General features: G+C 40.6%; 1 protein-coding gene across 2 annotated transcripts; it reads left to right on the plus strand.

Moving 5' to 3' along the window:
• Window positions 1-7,271: 7,271 nt before the first annotated feature.
• Window positions 7,272-16,711, plus strand: LOC139406842 (apoptosis regulator BAX-like). 2 transcript variants are annotated; one of them, XM_071149922.1, is made up of 6 exons: window positions 7,272-7,372; window positions 10,332-10,362; window positions 12,732-12,899; window positions 13,515-13,653; window positions 13,750-13,854; window positions 14,111-16,711. In XM_071149922.1, exons 3-6 carry the CDS (start codon window positions 12,736-12,738, stop codon window positions 14,252-14,254), a joined length of 552 nt encoding a protein of 183 aa, XP_071006023.1. In that variant the 5' UTR covers window positions 7,272-7,372; window positions 10,332-10,362; window positions 12,732-12,735; the 3' UTR covers window positions 14,255-16,711. The 2 variants fall into 2 exon arrangements, with proteins under 2 accessions (XP_071006023.1, XP_071006022.1); XM_071149921.1 differs by lacking the exon at window positions 7,272-7,372 and adding an exon at window positions 9,828-10,163.
• The last annotated feature ends 1,835 nt before the right edge of the window (window positions 16,712-18,546 follow it).

Below are 18,546 nucleotides of genomic sequence, written 5' to 3' on the forward strand. Positions count from 1 at the left end.
TATCTACCCAGCTAGATTTCAAGACGATCAGTGGTCATTGGGTTAAAATACAGTCAATCAACGAAACAGTGGTCATACCATTGGTGCACAGTGATGTCATTACTTGTCTTCAAATTGGTTTCTTTCAGTCAATACGTCCCACGAAATGGCCCATCAGGTTTGGTTACAAATAAACCAGTTGATTGCAATGAAACCAAACATGACTGGAAAAGTCACGTTCTGTGTGGGTTATTTACCTGGAATGTGTCGTCGAAAATGGAATGAGACAGAATTCACAACACAAGCGGTTCACAAAATGTTTCGTGTTAGGCTATAAAAACGGATTTTATCAAACAAAAGATCATTCATTGTGTAACAATGAGCATTGGGATTGCTAACAGACGAAGATCGTCAAAGGTAAACAATTTATTTTAATGCAGTATGTGATTTTGTTACGCCTGTGCTGGTTGAAATTGTTTATTGGGCTCTATACTCAGATAATCGCATCGTAATCTTTCGCAGTAAATCCTTTTTTAAATATGACAACGCAGTTGGATTAGCAAGATTCTAGGCTTTCGATACATGTGAGACTTGTATTTTCATGAATGTTTAATATGACTATTTATGTAGCGATCACCGTATGTTGTGGAATTTTAGCCCGCTACCGAGTTCCGTGCTCAGAGGTTAATGTCTACACTGAATTTCTGATCAATGATGTTGTTTTCAAATTTTCTTTCAAAAACAAAGGAAATGTCTAAGTGACCCCAAACTTTTGAACAGTAGTGTAAATGATTTTTTGTTAACTAGTTATTTCTGCTAGTTCGTTTGTGCTAACATGTGGGTTTTAGCTTGCTTGAGCCTGCTAACTGAGGAGTGTTAATTCGCCAGTTTCTATACAGGTTTCATTTTTAAACATTTCTTTCAAAGGAGTTCTTTAATCTAAACTGCTTAACTATTTATCTGTACATGGAATTGTATTATTATTATTTTACTATTTTTTTCTAATCTTTACAGGAAGATGCCATCTGATGTGTGGAGACATTTCACTGCAGATAATGTAGAAGGAAAAGCTGTGTACATTTGCAAATACTGTGCCAAATCATATGTGAAGAATGCAACAAAGATGCAGAATCATCTGGCCAAGTGCATAAAGCTCACAACAAGAAACCTCTGACAAAAGTCCATCTACTTCTATTCAAGGTGAAAATGATGAATCAGACACCTTATCGATAGCAACAGCTCATGGTCCTCATGGAATCAGAAGTTTTTGACTCAACGGAGTAACGAAGTCAGAGAAATGCTGATGAATGTCTTGCTCAAGCTGTATATACACAACTGGTTCACCTCTGATTCTCACAGGCAAAGTGCATTGGAAGAGATTTCTGAATGTTCTTCACCCAGCATACACCCCTCCAACCTGACATGCTTTATCTACTCATTTTCTGGATGCAGAGTTCAACAGTGAAGGTCAAGCAAATCATAGAGAAAGCAGACTGTATTGCAATCATCTCTGATGGGTGGTTGAATGCTCGTGGGCAAGGAATAATTAATGACATCATCTCAACTCCTCAACCAGTATTCTACAAGAGCACAGACACAAGGGACAGACACACCGGGCTCTACATTGCAGATGAGCTGAAGGCAGTCATCAATGACCTTGGACCACAGAAGGTATTTGCACTGGTGACAGACAATGCTGCGAAAATGAAGGCTGCTTGGTCTAAAGTGGAGGATTCCCCCCCTCCCATCCCACCCACTGGCTGTGCTGCTCATGCATTGAATCTGCTCCTTGTTGGAGAATAATCAGAATTGGTTGGTAACATAGGTAAGATGTTTTTATATTCATCATATGTTTGTAAGTTACTTCTCATCAGAATGTTATTTTTGTATAATACTGTGGCGGGGTTGCAGTATCTGTTCTATGTCAAGACTAAGTTGTTTGGGCCGCAGAGAGGTCAAGCGTGTATCTCTTGGCTCCACAATGTCTGTGTGCCAGTCAGTGCATCTCTGTGATCTTGTCAAGATAGGATGGATTTGATATGCCTGTTGATATGGAGGATTGGTTTATGGTTCTGAGTTTGAGAAAGGAGACAAAGCTTAACGATGAATTATGCCGATTCTGTCTTATCCTGTCTGTTTTTGCTATAAAAGGATCTGTTGAAATGTGGAGGGGGCTCTCAGAGAATTCATTGAGACACTGAATTGATCTGAGAGCCACAGGGTTGTGATAGAGCTCATATAATTAAAGATGGACTTTGATAACTAACTGACTTGTGTGGTTTGCTCTCATGATTTGGTAAATAGAGGAAATTTCCACAACATCCTCAAGGACATCATGGCACTGAAAACAATGGATACATTCTACAAGAGAGCCAAGGAAATGGTTAGGTATGTGAAGGGTCATCAAGTTATACCAGTAATCAACCTCCAAGGAAAGTCAGAAGAATAAGAGCACCACATTGAAGCTGCCCGGCAACACCCGTTGGAGTGGTGTTGTCATCATGTTTGACAGTCTCCTGGAGGAAAAGATATATCTCCAAGAAATGGCCATATCACAGTCCGCCGATATGGACAGCCCCATCAAGAGGATCCTCCTGGATTATGTATTTTGGGAGAGAGTGGTAAGCAACCTGAAACATATAGCAGCAGCCATTGCACAGATTGAGGGAGACAATGCCATCCTGTCTGATGTTCAGACTCCGCTTGCAGAGAGGTAAGAGAAGAAATCTGTACTGCCTTGCCAACTTCACCGTTGCTCCAAGCAGAGGAAACTGCAGTTCTGAAACGCATCAAATAAAAAGTGCCAAGACTTCTGCCTGAAGCCCATACACGCCGTAGCATAGGTTGAATACCAAGTATGTTGGCAAGAGCATCCTGTCTGGGGCAGAGATCAACAAGGCCTATGGTGTCATCACTACCGTGTCTCGCCACCTTGGCCTGGATGAGGACAAGGTTCTTGGAAGTCTGGCAAAGTACACTTCCAAGCAAGGGCTTTGGGATGGAGATGCAATATGGCAGTCATGCCAACATCTCAGTCACCTGGTAGAAGGGACTTTGTGGATATGAGGCTCATTCTCCTGTTGCCTCCATCATTCTCCAAATCTCACCAAGATCAGCCGCCTCAGAGCGCAACTGGTGCTTGTTTGGGAACACACACACACCAAAGCCCGCAACAGGCTGACAAATACAAGGGTTGAAAAATTGGTTGCCATCAAATACTTTGAAGAATCTCAAATATAAAATCAATTTTAATGTTTAAAAAAAATAATTGGTTACTACATGATTCCATGTGTTATTTTATAGTTCCGATGTCTTCACTATTATTCTACAATGTAGAAAATAGTAAAATCAAGAAACACATTGAATGAGTAGGTGTCAGAACTTTTGACTGGTACTGTATGTGTGTACACACACACTTCAAATAACATTTTATTAGTCACATGCGCTGAATACCACAGTGAAATGCTTACTTACGCGCCCCTAACCAACAATGCAGTTAAAAAAAATAAAATGTAAATGAAGAAATCAAAGTAACAAGTAATTAAAGAACAGCAGTAAAAACAATAGCGAGACTGTATACAGGGGGGTACTGGTACAGAGTCAATGTGCGGGGGCACCGGTTAGTAGAAGTAGTATGTACATGTAGGTAGAGTTATTAAAGTGACTATGCATAGATGATAACAGAGTAGCAGCGGCGTAGTGGGGGGGGAGGGGGAGAGGGTGCAAATAGTCTGGGTATCCATTTGATTAGATGTTCAGGAGTTATGGCTTGAAACAATAATCCATTTAGAAGCCCCTTGGAACTAGATTTAGCGCTCTGGTACCGCTTGCCATGCGGTAGCAGAGACAACAGTTTGACTATGGTGGCTGGAGTCTGACAATTTTTAGGGCCTTCCTGACACCGCCTGGTATAGAGGTCCTGGATGGCAGGAAGCTTGGCCCAGTGATGTACTGGGCTGTTCGCACTACCCTCTGTAGTGCCTTGCGGTCAGAGGCCGAGCAGTTGCCATACCAGGCAGTGATGCAACCAGTCAGGATGCTCTCGATGGTGCAGCTGCAAAACCTTTTGAAGATCTGAGGACCAATGCCAAATCTTTTCAGTCTACTGAGGGGGAATAGGTTTTGTTGTGCCCTAATCATGATTGTCTTGGTGTGCTTGGACCATGTTAGTTTGTTGGTGGACACCAAGGAACGTCAAGCGCTCAACCTGCTCCACTACAGCCCCATCGATGAGAATGGGGGCGTGGCCTCCCGGGTGGCACAGTGGTTAAGGGCCACCAGAGACTCTGGGTTCGCTCCCAGGCTCTGTCGTAACTGGCCGCGACCGGGAGGTCCGTGGAGCGACCCACAGTTGGCATAGCGTCGTCCGGGTTAGGGAGGGATTGGCCGGTAGGGATATCCTTGTCTCATCGCGCACCAGCGACTCCTGTGGCGGGCCGGGCGCAGTGCACACTAACCAAGGTTGCCAGGTGCACGGTGTTTCCTCCGACACAATGGTGCGGCTGGCTTCCGGGTTGGATGCGTGCTGTGTTAAGCAGTGCGGCTTGGTTGGGTTGTGTATCTGAGGACGCATGACTTTCAACCTTAGTCTCTCCTGAGCCCGTACGGGAGTTGTAGCGATGAGACAAGATAGTAGCTACTAACAATTGGATACCACGGAATTGGGGAGAAAAAAAAAGGGGTAAAATTCAACAACAATAAAGACAAAAAGAAAATGGTCCTTGTTTTCCTGTAGTCCACAATCTCCTTTGTCTTGAGAGGTTGTTGTCCTTGCACCACACGGCCAGGTCTCTGACCTCATTGTCGGAGATCAGGCCTACCCCTGTGTTGAGGATCAGAGTGGCGGATGTGTTACCTACCCTTGCCACCTGGTGGCAGCCGTCAAGAAGTCCAGGATACAGTTGAAAACGGAGATGTTTAGTCCCAGGGTCCTTAGCTTAGTGATGAGCTTTGGATGTTGAATGCTGAGTTGTAGTCAATGACTAGTATTCTCACATAGGTGTTCCATCATCTGTGGATCTGTTAGGGCGTTATGCAAATTGGAGTGGGTCTAGGGTTTCTGGGATAATGGTGTTGATGTGAGCCATGACCAGCCTTTCAAAGCACTTCATGGCTACAGACGTGAGTGCTACAGATTGGTAGTCATTCAGGTTACCTTAGTGTTCTTGGGCACAGGGACTATGGTGGTCTGCTTGAAACATGTTGGTATTACAGACTCAGACAGGGAGAGGTTGAAAATGTCTGTGAAGACACTTGCCAGTTGGTCAACGCATGCTCGCAGTACACGTCCTTGTAATCCACCTGGCCCTGCGGCCTTGCGAGTAAAGACCATTAAAGAGGTCAACGTTCACATTGGCTGCGGAGAGCGCACACAGTCGTCCGGAACAGCTGGTGCTCTCATGCATGTTTTAGTGCCATTTGCCTCCAAGATTAAATAGAAGTAGTTTAGCTTGTCTGGTAGGCTCGTGTCACTGAGCAGCTCGCGGCTGTGCTTCCCTTTGCAAGCCCTGCTACATCCGACGAGCGTCACAGCCGGTGTAGTACAATTCGATCTTAGTCCTGTATTGACGCTTTGCCTGTTTGATGGTTCGTTGGTGGGCATAGCTTCCGGGTTAGAGTCCTGCTCCTTGAAAGCAGCAGCTCTAGCCTTTATCTCAGTGCGGATGTTGCCTGTAATCCATGGTTTCTGGTTGGGGTATGTACGTACAGTCACTGTGGGGACGATGTCGTCGATGCACTAATTGATGAAGCCAATGACTGATGTGGTGTACTCCTCAATGCCATCGGCGGAATCCCGGGAACATATTCCAGTCTGTGCTAGCAAAACAGTCCTGTAGCTTAGCATCTGCTTCATCAGACCACCAAGTCTCTGTTTCTTCCTGCTTTCATGTTGGCTTGTAAGCAGGAATCAGGAGGATAGAATTATGGTCAGATTTGCCAGATGGAAGACAAGGGAGAACTTTGTATGAGTCTCTGTGTGTGGAGTAAAGGTGGTCGAGTTTTTCCCCCTCTGGTTGCACATTTAACATGCTGATAGAAATTTGTTAAGACGGATTTAAGTTTCCCTTCATTAAAGTCCCCAGCTACTAGGAGCGCCGCCTCTTGTTTGCTTATGGCGGAATACAGCTCATTCAATGCGGTCTTAGTGCCAGCATCGGTCTGTGGTGGTATGTTGACAGCTACGAAAAATACAGAAATTGTCTAGGTAGATAGTGTGGTCTACAACTTATCATGAGATAGCAATAGCTCAAGACTTCCTTAGATATCATACACCAGCTGTTATTTACAAAAATACATAGTCCACCGCTCCTCGTCTTACCAGATGCCGCTGTTCTATCCTGCTGGTACAGCGTATAACCAGCCAGCTGTATGTTGATAATGTCGTCGTTCAGCCACGACTCCATAAACATAAAATATTAGTTTTGAATGTCCCGTTGGCAGCCCGCCCTCTTAACCCTTTTTTTGCTCTGCCTTGTCTTCATGCAAATGACGGGGATATGGGCTTGTTCCCAGGATAGCAGTATATCATTCACGTCGGGCTCGTTAAAGGAAAAAAAGGATTCTGCCAGGCCGTAGTGAGTAATCGCAGTTCTGATGTACAGAAGTTATTTTCAGTCATAAGAGACTGTAGCGGCAACATTATGTACAACAAATTTAAAAAATAAATTACAAAGAAAAACAAATATTTTTTGTTTGTTGGGAATACATTACCAATTCTGAGTTGAGCTCACATTTGATTGGCTGCAGAGACTGACACCTCCAACACAGAGTAACCAATCAAATAAAAAGGCCCCTAGGAAGTATCAACTATTGACAGAGTAGTGAGGTCAGGGTACACTTTTCAGGGTGGGTATAGTTTGTGGAACATTCCGACAGGAATCGGTTCCAAGAACTTTGTAAATAACAATGTTGCCAACACATACAAAGTTGAATAGCTGGCAAATAAGATGCCGGTAGGGAAGTGGCCTATTTCATTAAGTTTCACTCACCACGTTAATTCCGAAAAATGTCTGTCCTCACTTTGGTAACCTATGGACATATATTAAGAATAAACTACGTGGTGAGTGGATGCCTATTCGGCAGCTAGTTAGCTAGGTGAATTGATCGCGCTATTTTGTATAAGTTGTTTGTTGGCAACCTTGTACTTTACGAAGTTTCTGGAACAGATTCCCGTTGGAACGTAACAAATTATACCCACCCCACTTTTCACCAGTTCCAAGCACATCCTACAGCACATAATCTAGCAAAATATATATTTTTGAAATATAATCTGGACATGTTAGGTGATGAGCTGTTGAAAGAGTCAGACTGCTGTTCTTCACAGAAGAGCCCAACCGACTTGACCCAAGGCGTGTCTGCCTCCTGAGTTAGTTACAGTAATAAAGTTCACATGGTAATAGCCTGCTAACAGAAATCCTATTATCTAAGACATGGTGTAAAGCGTGATATGAAAGATAAACGTTATATCATTGATATTCTAACACTTTTATTTCGAGTAAAATCACCTCAATGTATTTTGTGTCATACTTAAACATATGCAAAGAATATCTAGACACTTATGCAACAAATACATGTTTGTGTTGTTTTTACCTGAGCAGTCAGTGCTGGAACTACACGGTCCGTACTCCATTGATTGAAAGATATCGTGCATTGTGTTGGTGGTGCTGCCGGTCATGATACAATGGTGCAAGAAGTAACTTTTAACTTGTGTTGATCATCAACATGATACTATGTATCAGAACTGGCTTTATTGCTCTGTAGTCCATCAGCGTGCTAACCAAAAGTAATGCTAGCTAACTTCGCTAAATCTGTGATCTGAGAGTTCAGATACCCAAAGAAAAGTTCCCCCATGACGAACTGCAACGTGCTTGAAAATAAAAGAGAGCCGCACACTCTAGGAGCTCAGATGCAAAAATGTAATACCAACGTTTCGACAGCCAAGCTGTCTTCATCGGGGTATAATCACAAACACTGCGGGATGACTCGTTTATATAGTGTCAAAAGACACAGGTGTCTGTAATCATGGCCAAGAGTGGCCTAATACCATTGGTTAATAATCAAATATTAAAATGTCAAACAAAGAACAGCATACAAACAAATGATCATACGATCATAGATTAATTTAACTACACAAGTTTACAAACAATTACAATGGCAAAATCACAATAATCACAAGAATGGCTTCAGATCAAAGTCTACGTTGAGACCGAAGGGCGCAAGGGTCTTTAAATTAAAGATCCAGGCAGCCTCTCGTTTTAACAATAAATTATCAAGGTCACCCCCTCTCCTAGGGAGGGTGACATGTTCGATGCCAATATAACGCAGAGACGAAATCGAGTGGCCTGCCTCCAAGAAGTGGGCCGCAACTGGATAAGTAAAGTTTTTACACCTAATGGTGCTACGATGCTCTGAGATACGTACTTTTAATTCGCGCTTTTGTTTTACCTACATAATTTTTACCACAAGGACAAGTTATAAGATAAATAACTGCCTTAGTGGAGCACGTAATAACACCTTTGATTGGGATCGATTTCCCTGTTTGTGGGTGTTTGAAGGATCTACATGTATAAGTGCAATTGCATTGAGCACAGCCATTACATTTGTAATTTCCATCCAGTAGGGGCGCAAATAGACGTTGTTCAGAAATATCTTGGGGTGGTAAATCAGAGTTTACCAATTGGTCTCTGAGATTTCTGCCCCGCGAGAATACGACCAAGGGAAGGTCCGAAAACACATTACCGAGACTAATCATCAGATTTTAGGATGTGCCAATGTTTGTGAACAATTCCCTTAATTTGTTCAGAGCACTTTGAGTAGCGGGTAGTTAGAACGCAAGAATGCGTCTTTTTGCGAGACTGACCTTGAAAAAGGTCATGTCTCGTTTTGTTTTGAATTTTCTCAATGGCAATATTAATCTGATCATTCTTGTAACCCCTCTCCTTGAACTTTATTTGCGTCTCAGCCATATTTCTGTCGAAATCGGATTGTTTTTTGCAAATTCTTTTGATTCGACAGAATTGGCTGTAGGGCAAACTATTTTTCAAGGGAAGTGGGTGACAACTATCAGCCCTCAACAAACTGTTACGATCAGTAGGCTTCCTGTAAAGATCAGTGTATAGAACATTATCTTCACACAAGATCAGAAGCTCAAGAAAACTGATTTGACGTGTATCAGATTGCATAGTAAATCTCAGATGCTCAGAGCAGGAGTTAAGAAAAGCATGGAACGCCTGGAGCTGTTTTGCATCACCCCTCCATAGAACAAAAATATCATCAATATACCGTTTCCAAATAATGATGTGAGGCAAGAAAACATTTTTGAGAGGATTGAAAATAGACTGTTTTTCCATGTAACCCACATACAAATTAGCATAGTTAGGAGCCATGGGGGATCCCATAGCAGTACCTTTCGTCTGAATAAAGAAATCATTCAGAAACATGAAATAGTTGTGCGTAAGTACTATTTCAGCCAACGTTACAATGCATACACTGGAAGGTAGTTCATTAGGGTCACGTTGCAGAAGAAAATGTTCCATAGCTTCAATACCGCCCTCGTGTGGAATATTAGTGTATAATGACTCAACATCAAAAGTAACTAACAAGGTATTCTCAGGGAGAGGATCAAGAGATTCAATGATAGAGATCATACTGCTGGTGTCCTTTACAAAGGAGGGGAGCTGCCTGAAGAAAGGTTGTTCTGCCCTGTCGCGCTAACCCCCCCACCCTCACTAGCTTAGTTGCCGCCCTTTCTGCTTTAGCTAGCCGGACAAAAATCAACTAGCTAAAGAAGCTATCAGCTAGCAAATTGTGTATTGTAGTCAGTTTCCACACGGACACATTAGCGTGAGGACCCATATTGACAATGCGCACGCGCGGATTGGCTGCTCGTCTGCTCTCCGCTTTCATTCGACTGTTCAGTCTTGTTGTCGTCAGAGGCCATTCCTATTTTTTTTTTTTTGTGTGTTTTTGATTCTGCATATTATCTCAAAGGAGTGCCATATTTTCTTAATAGAGATAAAACAGCAACAACCATCGTCTGTCAAATAGAGCTAGAATAGTTGTATCCTGTTATAAGAGAATAACTACAGTTACTATACTGAAGTTTTCTGAAGTTACAGCTCGTTTAGCTAACGTTATCGTTCGGGCTGGGTGTGGACTGGCAATGGCGTGTGTAGAGACATCAGGTAGCTACTTCTGCCAGTGCAATGTCTCATCACTGCAACAATGTATCCAAGTTATCAGTACATTGTTATTGCTAGCTATCAAGATTCTGTTCTATTTGACATTTAGAATTATTTTTTATGTTGACGACCTAAGCCGATTTTGATTTAATTGTTTTATTTGTTCAACAGATGACAGAGTAGGAGAGGTCCTGCTGAAAAGGTGAGTTCACTTTCACAGATACTCAAAACTAATCAAAGATGCATCATATGGACACACCTACGCTACCGGTCAAAAGTTTTAGAACACCTACTCATTCATGGGTTTTTCTTTATTTTTTACTATTTTTACATTGTAGAATAGTAGTGAAGTATGAAATAACACATGGAATCATGTAGTAACCAAAAAAGTGTTAAACAAATCTAAATATATTTGATATTTGAGATTCTTCAAATAGCCCCCCTTTACCTTGATGACAGTTTTGCACACTCTTGGCATTCTGTCAACCAGTTTCACCTGTAATGCTTTTCCAACAGTCTTACATATGCCAAGCACTTGTTGGCTGCTTTTCCTTCACTCTGCGGTCTGACTCACCCCAAACCATCTTCATTTGGTTGAGGACGGGGGATTGTGGAGGCCAGATCATCTGATGCAGCACTCCATCACTCTCCTTCTTGGTAAAATAGCCCTTACACAGCCTGTAGATGTGTTGGGTCATTGTCCTGTTGAAAAACAAATGATAGTCCCACTAAGCCCAAACCAGATGGGATGGCGTATCGCTGCAGAATGCTGTGCTAGCCATGCTGGTTACGTGTGCCTTGAATTCTAAATAAATCACAGACAGTGTCACCAGAAAAGCACCCCCACACCATAACACTTCCTCCTCCATGCTTTACGGTGGGAAAAACACATGTGGAGATCATCCGTTCACCCACACCGTGTCTCAAAGACACTGGTTAAAGACAGTGGTTAGAACCAAAAATCTACAATTTGGACTGCAGACCAAAGGACAAATTTCCACCGGTCTAACGTCCATTGCTCATGTTTCTTGGCCCAAACAAGTCTCTTCTTCTTATTGGTGTCCTTCAGTAGTGCTTTATTTGCAGCAATTCGACCATGAAGGCCTGATTCACACAGTCTCCTCTGAACAGTTGATGTTGAGGTGTGTCTGTTACTTGAACTATGTGAAGCATTTATTTGGGCTGCAATTTCTGAGGCTGGTAACTAATGAACTTATCCTCTGCAGCAGAGGCAACTCTGGGTCTTCCATTTTTGTTGCGGTCCTCATGAGAGCCAGTTTCATCATAGCGCTTGATGGTTTTTGCGACTGCACTTGAAGAAACTTTTGAGCTTTCTTGCCATAATGTGGACTTTGGTATTTTACCAAATAGGACTGTTTTCTGTATAACCCCCTACCTTGTCACAACACAACTGATTGGCTCAAATGCATTAAGAAGGAAATAAATTCCACAAATGAACTTTTAAGAAGGCACACCTGTTAAGTGAAATGTATGACTACCTCGTGAAGCTGGTTGAGAGAATACCAAGAGTTTGCAAAGCTGTCATCAAGGTGAGGGGTGGCTATTTGAAGAATCTCAAATCTAAAATATTTTTGGATTTTTTTTTTTTGCCACTTTTTTGGTTACTACATGATTTTATATGTGTTATTTCATAGTTGTAATGTCCACTATTATTCTACAATGTAGAAAATAGTCAAATAAAAAAGGAAACCCCTTGATTGAGGAGGTGTTCTAAAACTTTTGACCGGTAGTGTAGCTGTAAACCTGTGGCTGCATCCAGTGGTGGGAAAAGTACCCAATACCCAAGTACCCATACTTTAGTAAAAGTAAACTTACCTTAACAGGATATTACTCAAGTAAAAGTGTAACTCAACAAGTAAAATACTACTTGAGTAAAAGTCTACAAATATTCAGGTTTAAATGTACTTAAGTATCAAAGTAAATGCATTGCTAAAATGTACTTAAGTATCAAAAGTAAAAGTAGAAATCATTTCAAATTCCTTATATTAAGCAAACCGTACGGTACAATTCTTGTGTTTTTTATTATTATGGACAACCAGGGGCACACTAACACTCAGACATAATTTATAAACAAAGCATTTGTGTTTAGTGAGTCCACCAGATCAGAAGCAGTAGAGATAGCCATGGATGTTCTCTTGAAAAGTGTGTGAATTGGAGTAAAAAGTATTTTTTTTTCCTTTATGAATGTCGTGAAGTAAAATGTAAAAGTTGTCAAAAATATAAATAGTAAAGTACAGATACCCCCAAAAAACGACTTATGTAGTACTTTAAATATTTTTACTTAAGTACTTAATACCACTGGCTGCTTCCAACCTCTTACTTGGATGTGTATGCATGTGTGCACTTTCCATGGGGTTGGGAATTGACAAAAACAGAGAGCAAAAAAACAATGTATTCTCTACATTGTCAGCTAAGTGCAAGGAAGAAATGAAAACCGTCAGACACCGTGTGTCGTGACAACAGTTGTTTAGTTTGACACACAGTAGGATACAGCAGGCTATGTGCTCTAAGAAGGAGTGGTTCTGGATCAGAATGCTCTCTCGTCCCCAGAGTGATGCAGGAGCAGCTGGATGAGGTGTTGTTATCAGAGGTCCCGGTAGTGGTCTCCGCAGAAACCCAGGAATTGGAGAGTGAGCAAGAGCAGAAGATGGTGTTACAGCTGGCTGTGATGATACGTACCATCGGAGACGCCTTCAAGGAGAACAGGGAGCTGGACGAGTCCGTTGATATTGGAGCCATTGCTTTGTGTTTTACAGTACCTGTTAAATTTCCCAAACTGTTGTTATGTGAATTAACATTGATGAATTTGATGCATAGACTACCCAGCAAATCGGGAACATTCTCTGAACATTATCGAAGATTTGCATTAAGTTAAGGTTTTATCTAACATTATAATTTTTTTTCTTCAGAAAACGATTTAAATGAAGTGTCCTTGGAATGTTCTAACATTCATTAAAATGTAATGCACAACATTTGTAATAACCACAACAGAACATTCCCCAAATGTTCTCATTAAGTTTCCAGTTAATGTAATAATAAAAACAGACTAAATGTGTTCTGGGAACATTCTTGCAACATCAGGCAAATGTTTTATACAAACATTGTTTAATTATCAGCACAACTGAACATTTTTTTTTGTGTAATGAGAACATTTGCCGCAACCTAACGAATGTTCTGGGAACTTTCACAGAATCAATTTTGGTTTGCTGGGTAGCTAAACAAATATGAATATAGAGTATGCTTGTCTATCTATCTGTGTGTTAGTTTACAATGGTCTAAGTCAGTAGTCTAATTCCTACCCTACCTCCCTCAACCCGCCTGTCCAAGCAACAGTGTGATAGATGGAATGGTGGGGCAAATGACCAGCAAGACCAGCTACTGGAATTTGGTAGAAAAGGTATTTGAGGACGGTCAAATCACCTGGGAGAGAATTGCTGTGCTGTTCTACGTAGCAGGGAGGATAGCTGTCAAGGTATGTTATACAGTGTTCTTGTTACTTTGTTATTATTATTGGATGTTCAGTACAATCACTGTGTCTGTATTAAATCACTATTTTCATCTCTGCTAGGTGGTGATTGCTCACCTCCCCGAGTTAGTGAAGGACATTCTGAAGTGGACTCTGGAGTACTTCAGAAGCAAATTACTGGACTGGATCCAGAAACATGGAGGATGGGTAAGATATAGATACCATCAGAGGCTGTCCCCGTAGTGTTTCCCCTTTGTATTAAAGTTAACAGAATGGGCAATATTCTATATTAATATAAACTTGGTCTTGGTTGTTGTGTATGATGTGGTATTAACTATTGTTAAAGACAACTGAACTGTGATTGTCATTGATTTCTCTCACTTTCTCCCCCCTCTTTCTCTCCTCCCACTTTCTCTCTCATCATTATTATTTGTTCCCCCTCTTTAACTCTCTCTCGTCCCAGATGAACAGTTTCGCTGCGCTGGCACGTGTACAGGTGGAGAGGATATCCTCTATGAGCGCCCGGTCCTCAGGGCTCATCCTGGTCTTCCTCGGAGGTGTCATAATGGGTAGTGTTATCACCTGGAAACTGTCCAGGAGGACCTGACACACACACATACACAGTCGCACTCCGGTTCAAACACAATTGTTTGACATGACATGCAAACGTGTGGGCGTACACACACACACACACACACACACACACACACACTTACCTAGTCTATGTATTATTAGTTACCTACCTTCTGGTTTGCTCCGAATAAATAAGATGACCAGATGCTGCTGGAAGTGGTGTTGGAGAGCCAGTAGGAAGCACTCTTTCCTCTGGTCTAAAACAAAAATGTCCCAGTGAAAAGATTGGGGACATTGCCCTCTGTCGGGTGCCGTCTTTTGGATGGGACGTTAAAACGTGTGTCCTGACTCTCTGTGGTTAATAAAGATCACATGGCACTTATCGTAAGAGTAGGGGTGTTAACCCCGGTGTCCTGGCTAAATTCATCTGGCCCTCATACCATCATGGCCACCTAATCGTCCCCAGCTTCTATTTGGCTCATTAATCCCTCTTCCCTGTAACTATTCCCCAGATCGATCGTTGCTGTAAATGAGAATGTGTTCTCAGTCAATTTACCTCAACTTAAATAAAATTAAACTCTTTTTTTATCAGTGCCTTCAGAAAGTATTCACACCCCTCAACTTTTTCCACATTCTGTTGTTACAAAGTGGGATTAAAATGGATTTAATATTTTTTTTTCTAACACAAAATACTGTAATTACATCTCTGCACTTAGAAAAAGAGAGCCCTCTGCACTGCTATTTTAGTTTTCAGTTAATTTGATTGATTATTCTCTCATCATTGATTTCATGTACTTATCTCAGCAATTTCAGGGTTTTCTGTATAGTTATCTAATGTTGGTGTGGCATATTATTCTGTTTTAATGTTACTCTTGAATCACAAAAAATCTTCTTAAACACTACTGTTGCTCACAGAGTGAGTCCATGCAATTTATTTTGACTTGTTAAGCACATTTTTACTCCTGAGCTTATTTAGGCTTGCCATAACAAAAGGGTTGAATACTTATTGATTCAAGACATTTTTAATTCATTTGTAAAAACAAAATATCTCAAAACATAATTCTCCTTTGACACAAAATCTCAATGTAATCCATTTAAAATTCAGGCTGTAACATAAAGGGATGTGAATACGTTCTGAGGGCACTGTATATATTACCCTACAGTCATGAAACCAAAGTGTTGGGCAGAGCTCAGTACATTTTGTGTCACTACCCTTACGGAAAAAACATGAATTTCACGTTTTTAACGTGATCTTATGGGAAGTTAATATGACAACATGTAAAAGCAACATGTGATAATATGAAATTGCACATTTGCAACATTTCAACATGTGATACCATGAAACTACACCTCACCACATTTGAATGTTTTTCACATGTGAAACTGCAATTCACATGTGTGGTGAAAACATGTTATTCTCACATGTGAAAGGTGGTGTTAACATGTAAACTCTGTATTGAATACATGTGAACAAATGGTTTCACATGTGAACAACTGTCCTCGCATGTGTCTCTTTTGTTTTCAAAGGTGAACATTTCAGCTCAACATGTGAACAGTTATTTCATGTGTATATACGATTTCAAATGTGAAAATATGATTTTCACATGTGAAACTGCAAATAAAATAAAACTGTATGTCATCACATGAAGTGTTCCAAAACCACATGGTTTCAAATGTTACATGTGGAAATTTCACATGTGAAATCATGTGGTTTTTCCCGCAAGGGTATCGCATCATGTTTGTTGGTATCCTGCTAGACTAGGGTATCTGTGCCTGAAATGAGAAACCAGTGTAAGCCTAACAGACAGCCAATCATGTTATGTGATTGTTTTTTTTACAGAAAGGTCATATTATTTTTCAATACAATATTTTACAGAAATAACACATGAATACCGATTTGATATTTTTGAAGTTTATAAAATTGTATGAAACATGTATTTTGAATAAAAAACATTTGGGATGTTTGACTTAAATGTAATGTATTAAATGTGCCATTTTATTAGGATAAACAAAATAAATATGAGTTGACGGTGTTTGTGCTGTAATAATCATGTTTTAACTATGACCCCTAAAAGTCCTCAACATGAGCGTCAGTCAGTAAGCTCCATAATATCAGTCGTGATAGGAATTGTTAGCTAGATGTACAAAGAATGCACAGGACACAAATAGAACATTTTGGCATAAGCTTTTAATATTTTTATAGAGTTTTTGATGTTTTCTCTTTGAATTGGATTTGCTTGTTTTTCCAGTTAATTTTGTGGGGGGGTTTTTTCTCGTTTTATTATTCTTGTTTTATTTTCCTATCTGCAATGGAGAAGAGTTTTTCAGTTTAATTAGCATTCACTTTCAAACTTTCATACTTTTAATAATAGAACTGTGTTTGTCTCTTTTTTCACAAACTTGTTTGTTAAATTATTACTGTTTATTAATCTTTTTTTCTTTACACGTTTCAAAAATATAAAAGGTAAATTATAAACATTCCATTGAAATATATTTTATACAGTTCTTGATTCTTTTTGTTTCTGTGTTATGACATTACAATTGTATCCAGTATCAGTCTTTATAGCATAAATCCCATTCAGTGTTATTGTAGTAGCCTTCTCTTCTTCCATCTCTGTCTTCCCTCTCTTTCTCCCCTGATAGGAAAGTGGCATGGCTGCACCCAGTGCCTTATTCCCTTAGCGGTGATGTAGTCACAACAGTTGGCAGGACCAATAGAAACATTAGCTGCATTGGCGCTAGTAGTGCAATGTTCTTTCAAATGTAAAAATCATAACACAAATCAGCAACAAAACCACAAATCAGACAAAAGAGTAAACAAGTCACCAAATGATAAGAAAATAAATAAAAGCACCAAATAAGAAAAAATAACAGATTAAAATGTAAGTAAAGCAATGATATTGACATATCTGTATCTGGAGTGGTAGATTAGTAGATAAATAATCTACTGTTATAGACAGAGGAAGTGACAGGCCAAATTATATGTAGAGATGTACAGATGGACCTGTAAAAATGTAACAGAATGGACAGATTGGCGCTATGCTACTAGCACTGCTGAGATATCCCGGACTGTTGTATGTGTATCAGGAAAGATATCGGACTCATGAAACTGAGCCTATTTCACCTCCCAAGTGCAATACACAGAAAGATAGCCAGTGTATTTCTACCAATTCAGTCAAGCCACACTGCAGTAAACCAAAAATATAACAAAAAAATGTACATAATAAAAAGTGATATAGATTTCTTTTTTTAAGAGTATGTTTCAGTTTGCATACCCCCCCCCTCCTCTCACCACTGGCTGACAGAGAAAGAGGAAGACAGAGATTGCCGGCAAAAAGAGAGTTACTTCATTCTGGCCATTCACAAATAAGTCGCCTTTTTTTTCTCCCACGCATGCATTAGAATTGAACTTCAAACAATATGTTAGAAAAACACAAGAACAAGGATGCAAAAAGAGCTTCTTCCTCAAACATGTGTGGAGGGAGAGAAAGAGAAGGGGATAGGAGACGGGGATGAGAGGGAGGAAGACGTCGGGGAAAGAGAATATATGACAGCGGGTTTTCTGGCTTTACTCTGCTCCTCTCTTGATATGTTTTGTATTTGGGTTTCAAGTAAAGTTATGCAAGTGTTGAGCTGTCAATCCTCTAAAGTGGGTGTGGCCATGTTCAGGAGCTGGATCACACACACCCCCACCTGCACAACGTGTCTTCAGGTAGCCCACACACACAAACACACACACACACATTCATATTGACACACAGTCAGACTCACAACTGTGGTAGTACAGCCATTCACATAAGGTGGCGGTTATTCACAGTATATTCACCACCTGTTTTGTGAAAACCCATCCCAAAACTCAGAGACTAGATGTGTGTATGCATGCTATAAAATCAAGATGAAAACATTATGAGGTTTTTTTGTGTTTTTTTTTTTTTTTTAGGTGGTAAGGTTACTTTGACAGTAAGTTTAGGTAAATGGCATTGGACTCCCCCACAAAATTGAGGGTTTGGAAGAAATTATTGCTCTGACAATATACACCCCCCCCCCCCCCCCCCCCCGACATTTTAAATGGAACGGTCTGTGTGGGTTGTGCTACCAGAAGGATGATGGGGGGTATGATCCATTCACCTCTGTCTTTAGCTGTACCTAAGCCAGTTGTGCCCATCCCCTCTTCTTCCAATCCACCTTGCACCCGATCCCTCTCCTTCTCTACCCCACAAACAATAATTTCCATCTTCAGAATGAAATGTCTAGTAGTGATGCATCCTTCCATAATCTATGATTACTTATTTCTCTATCATTTCAAGTCATCCTTTTGGTAACAAA

The sequence above is a fragment of the Oncorhynchus clarkii genome, chromosome 4 (assembly GCF_045791955.1).
Source record: "Oncorhynchus clarkii lewisi isolate Uvic-CL-2024 chromosome 4, UVic_Ocla_1.0, whole genome shotgun sequence".
NCBI classification, from domain to species: domain Eukaryota; kingdom Metazoa; phylum Chordata; class Actinopteri; order Salmoniformes; family Salmonidae; genus Oncorhynchus; species Oncorhynchus clarkii.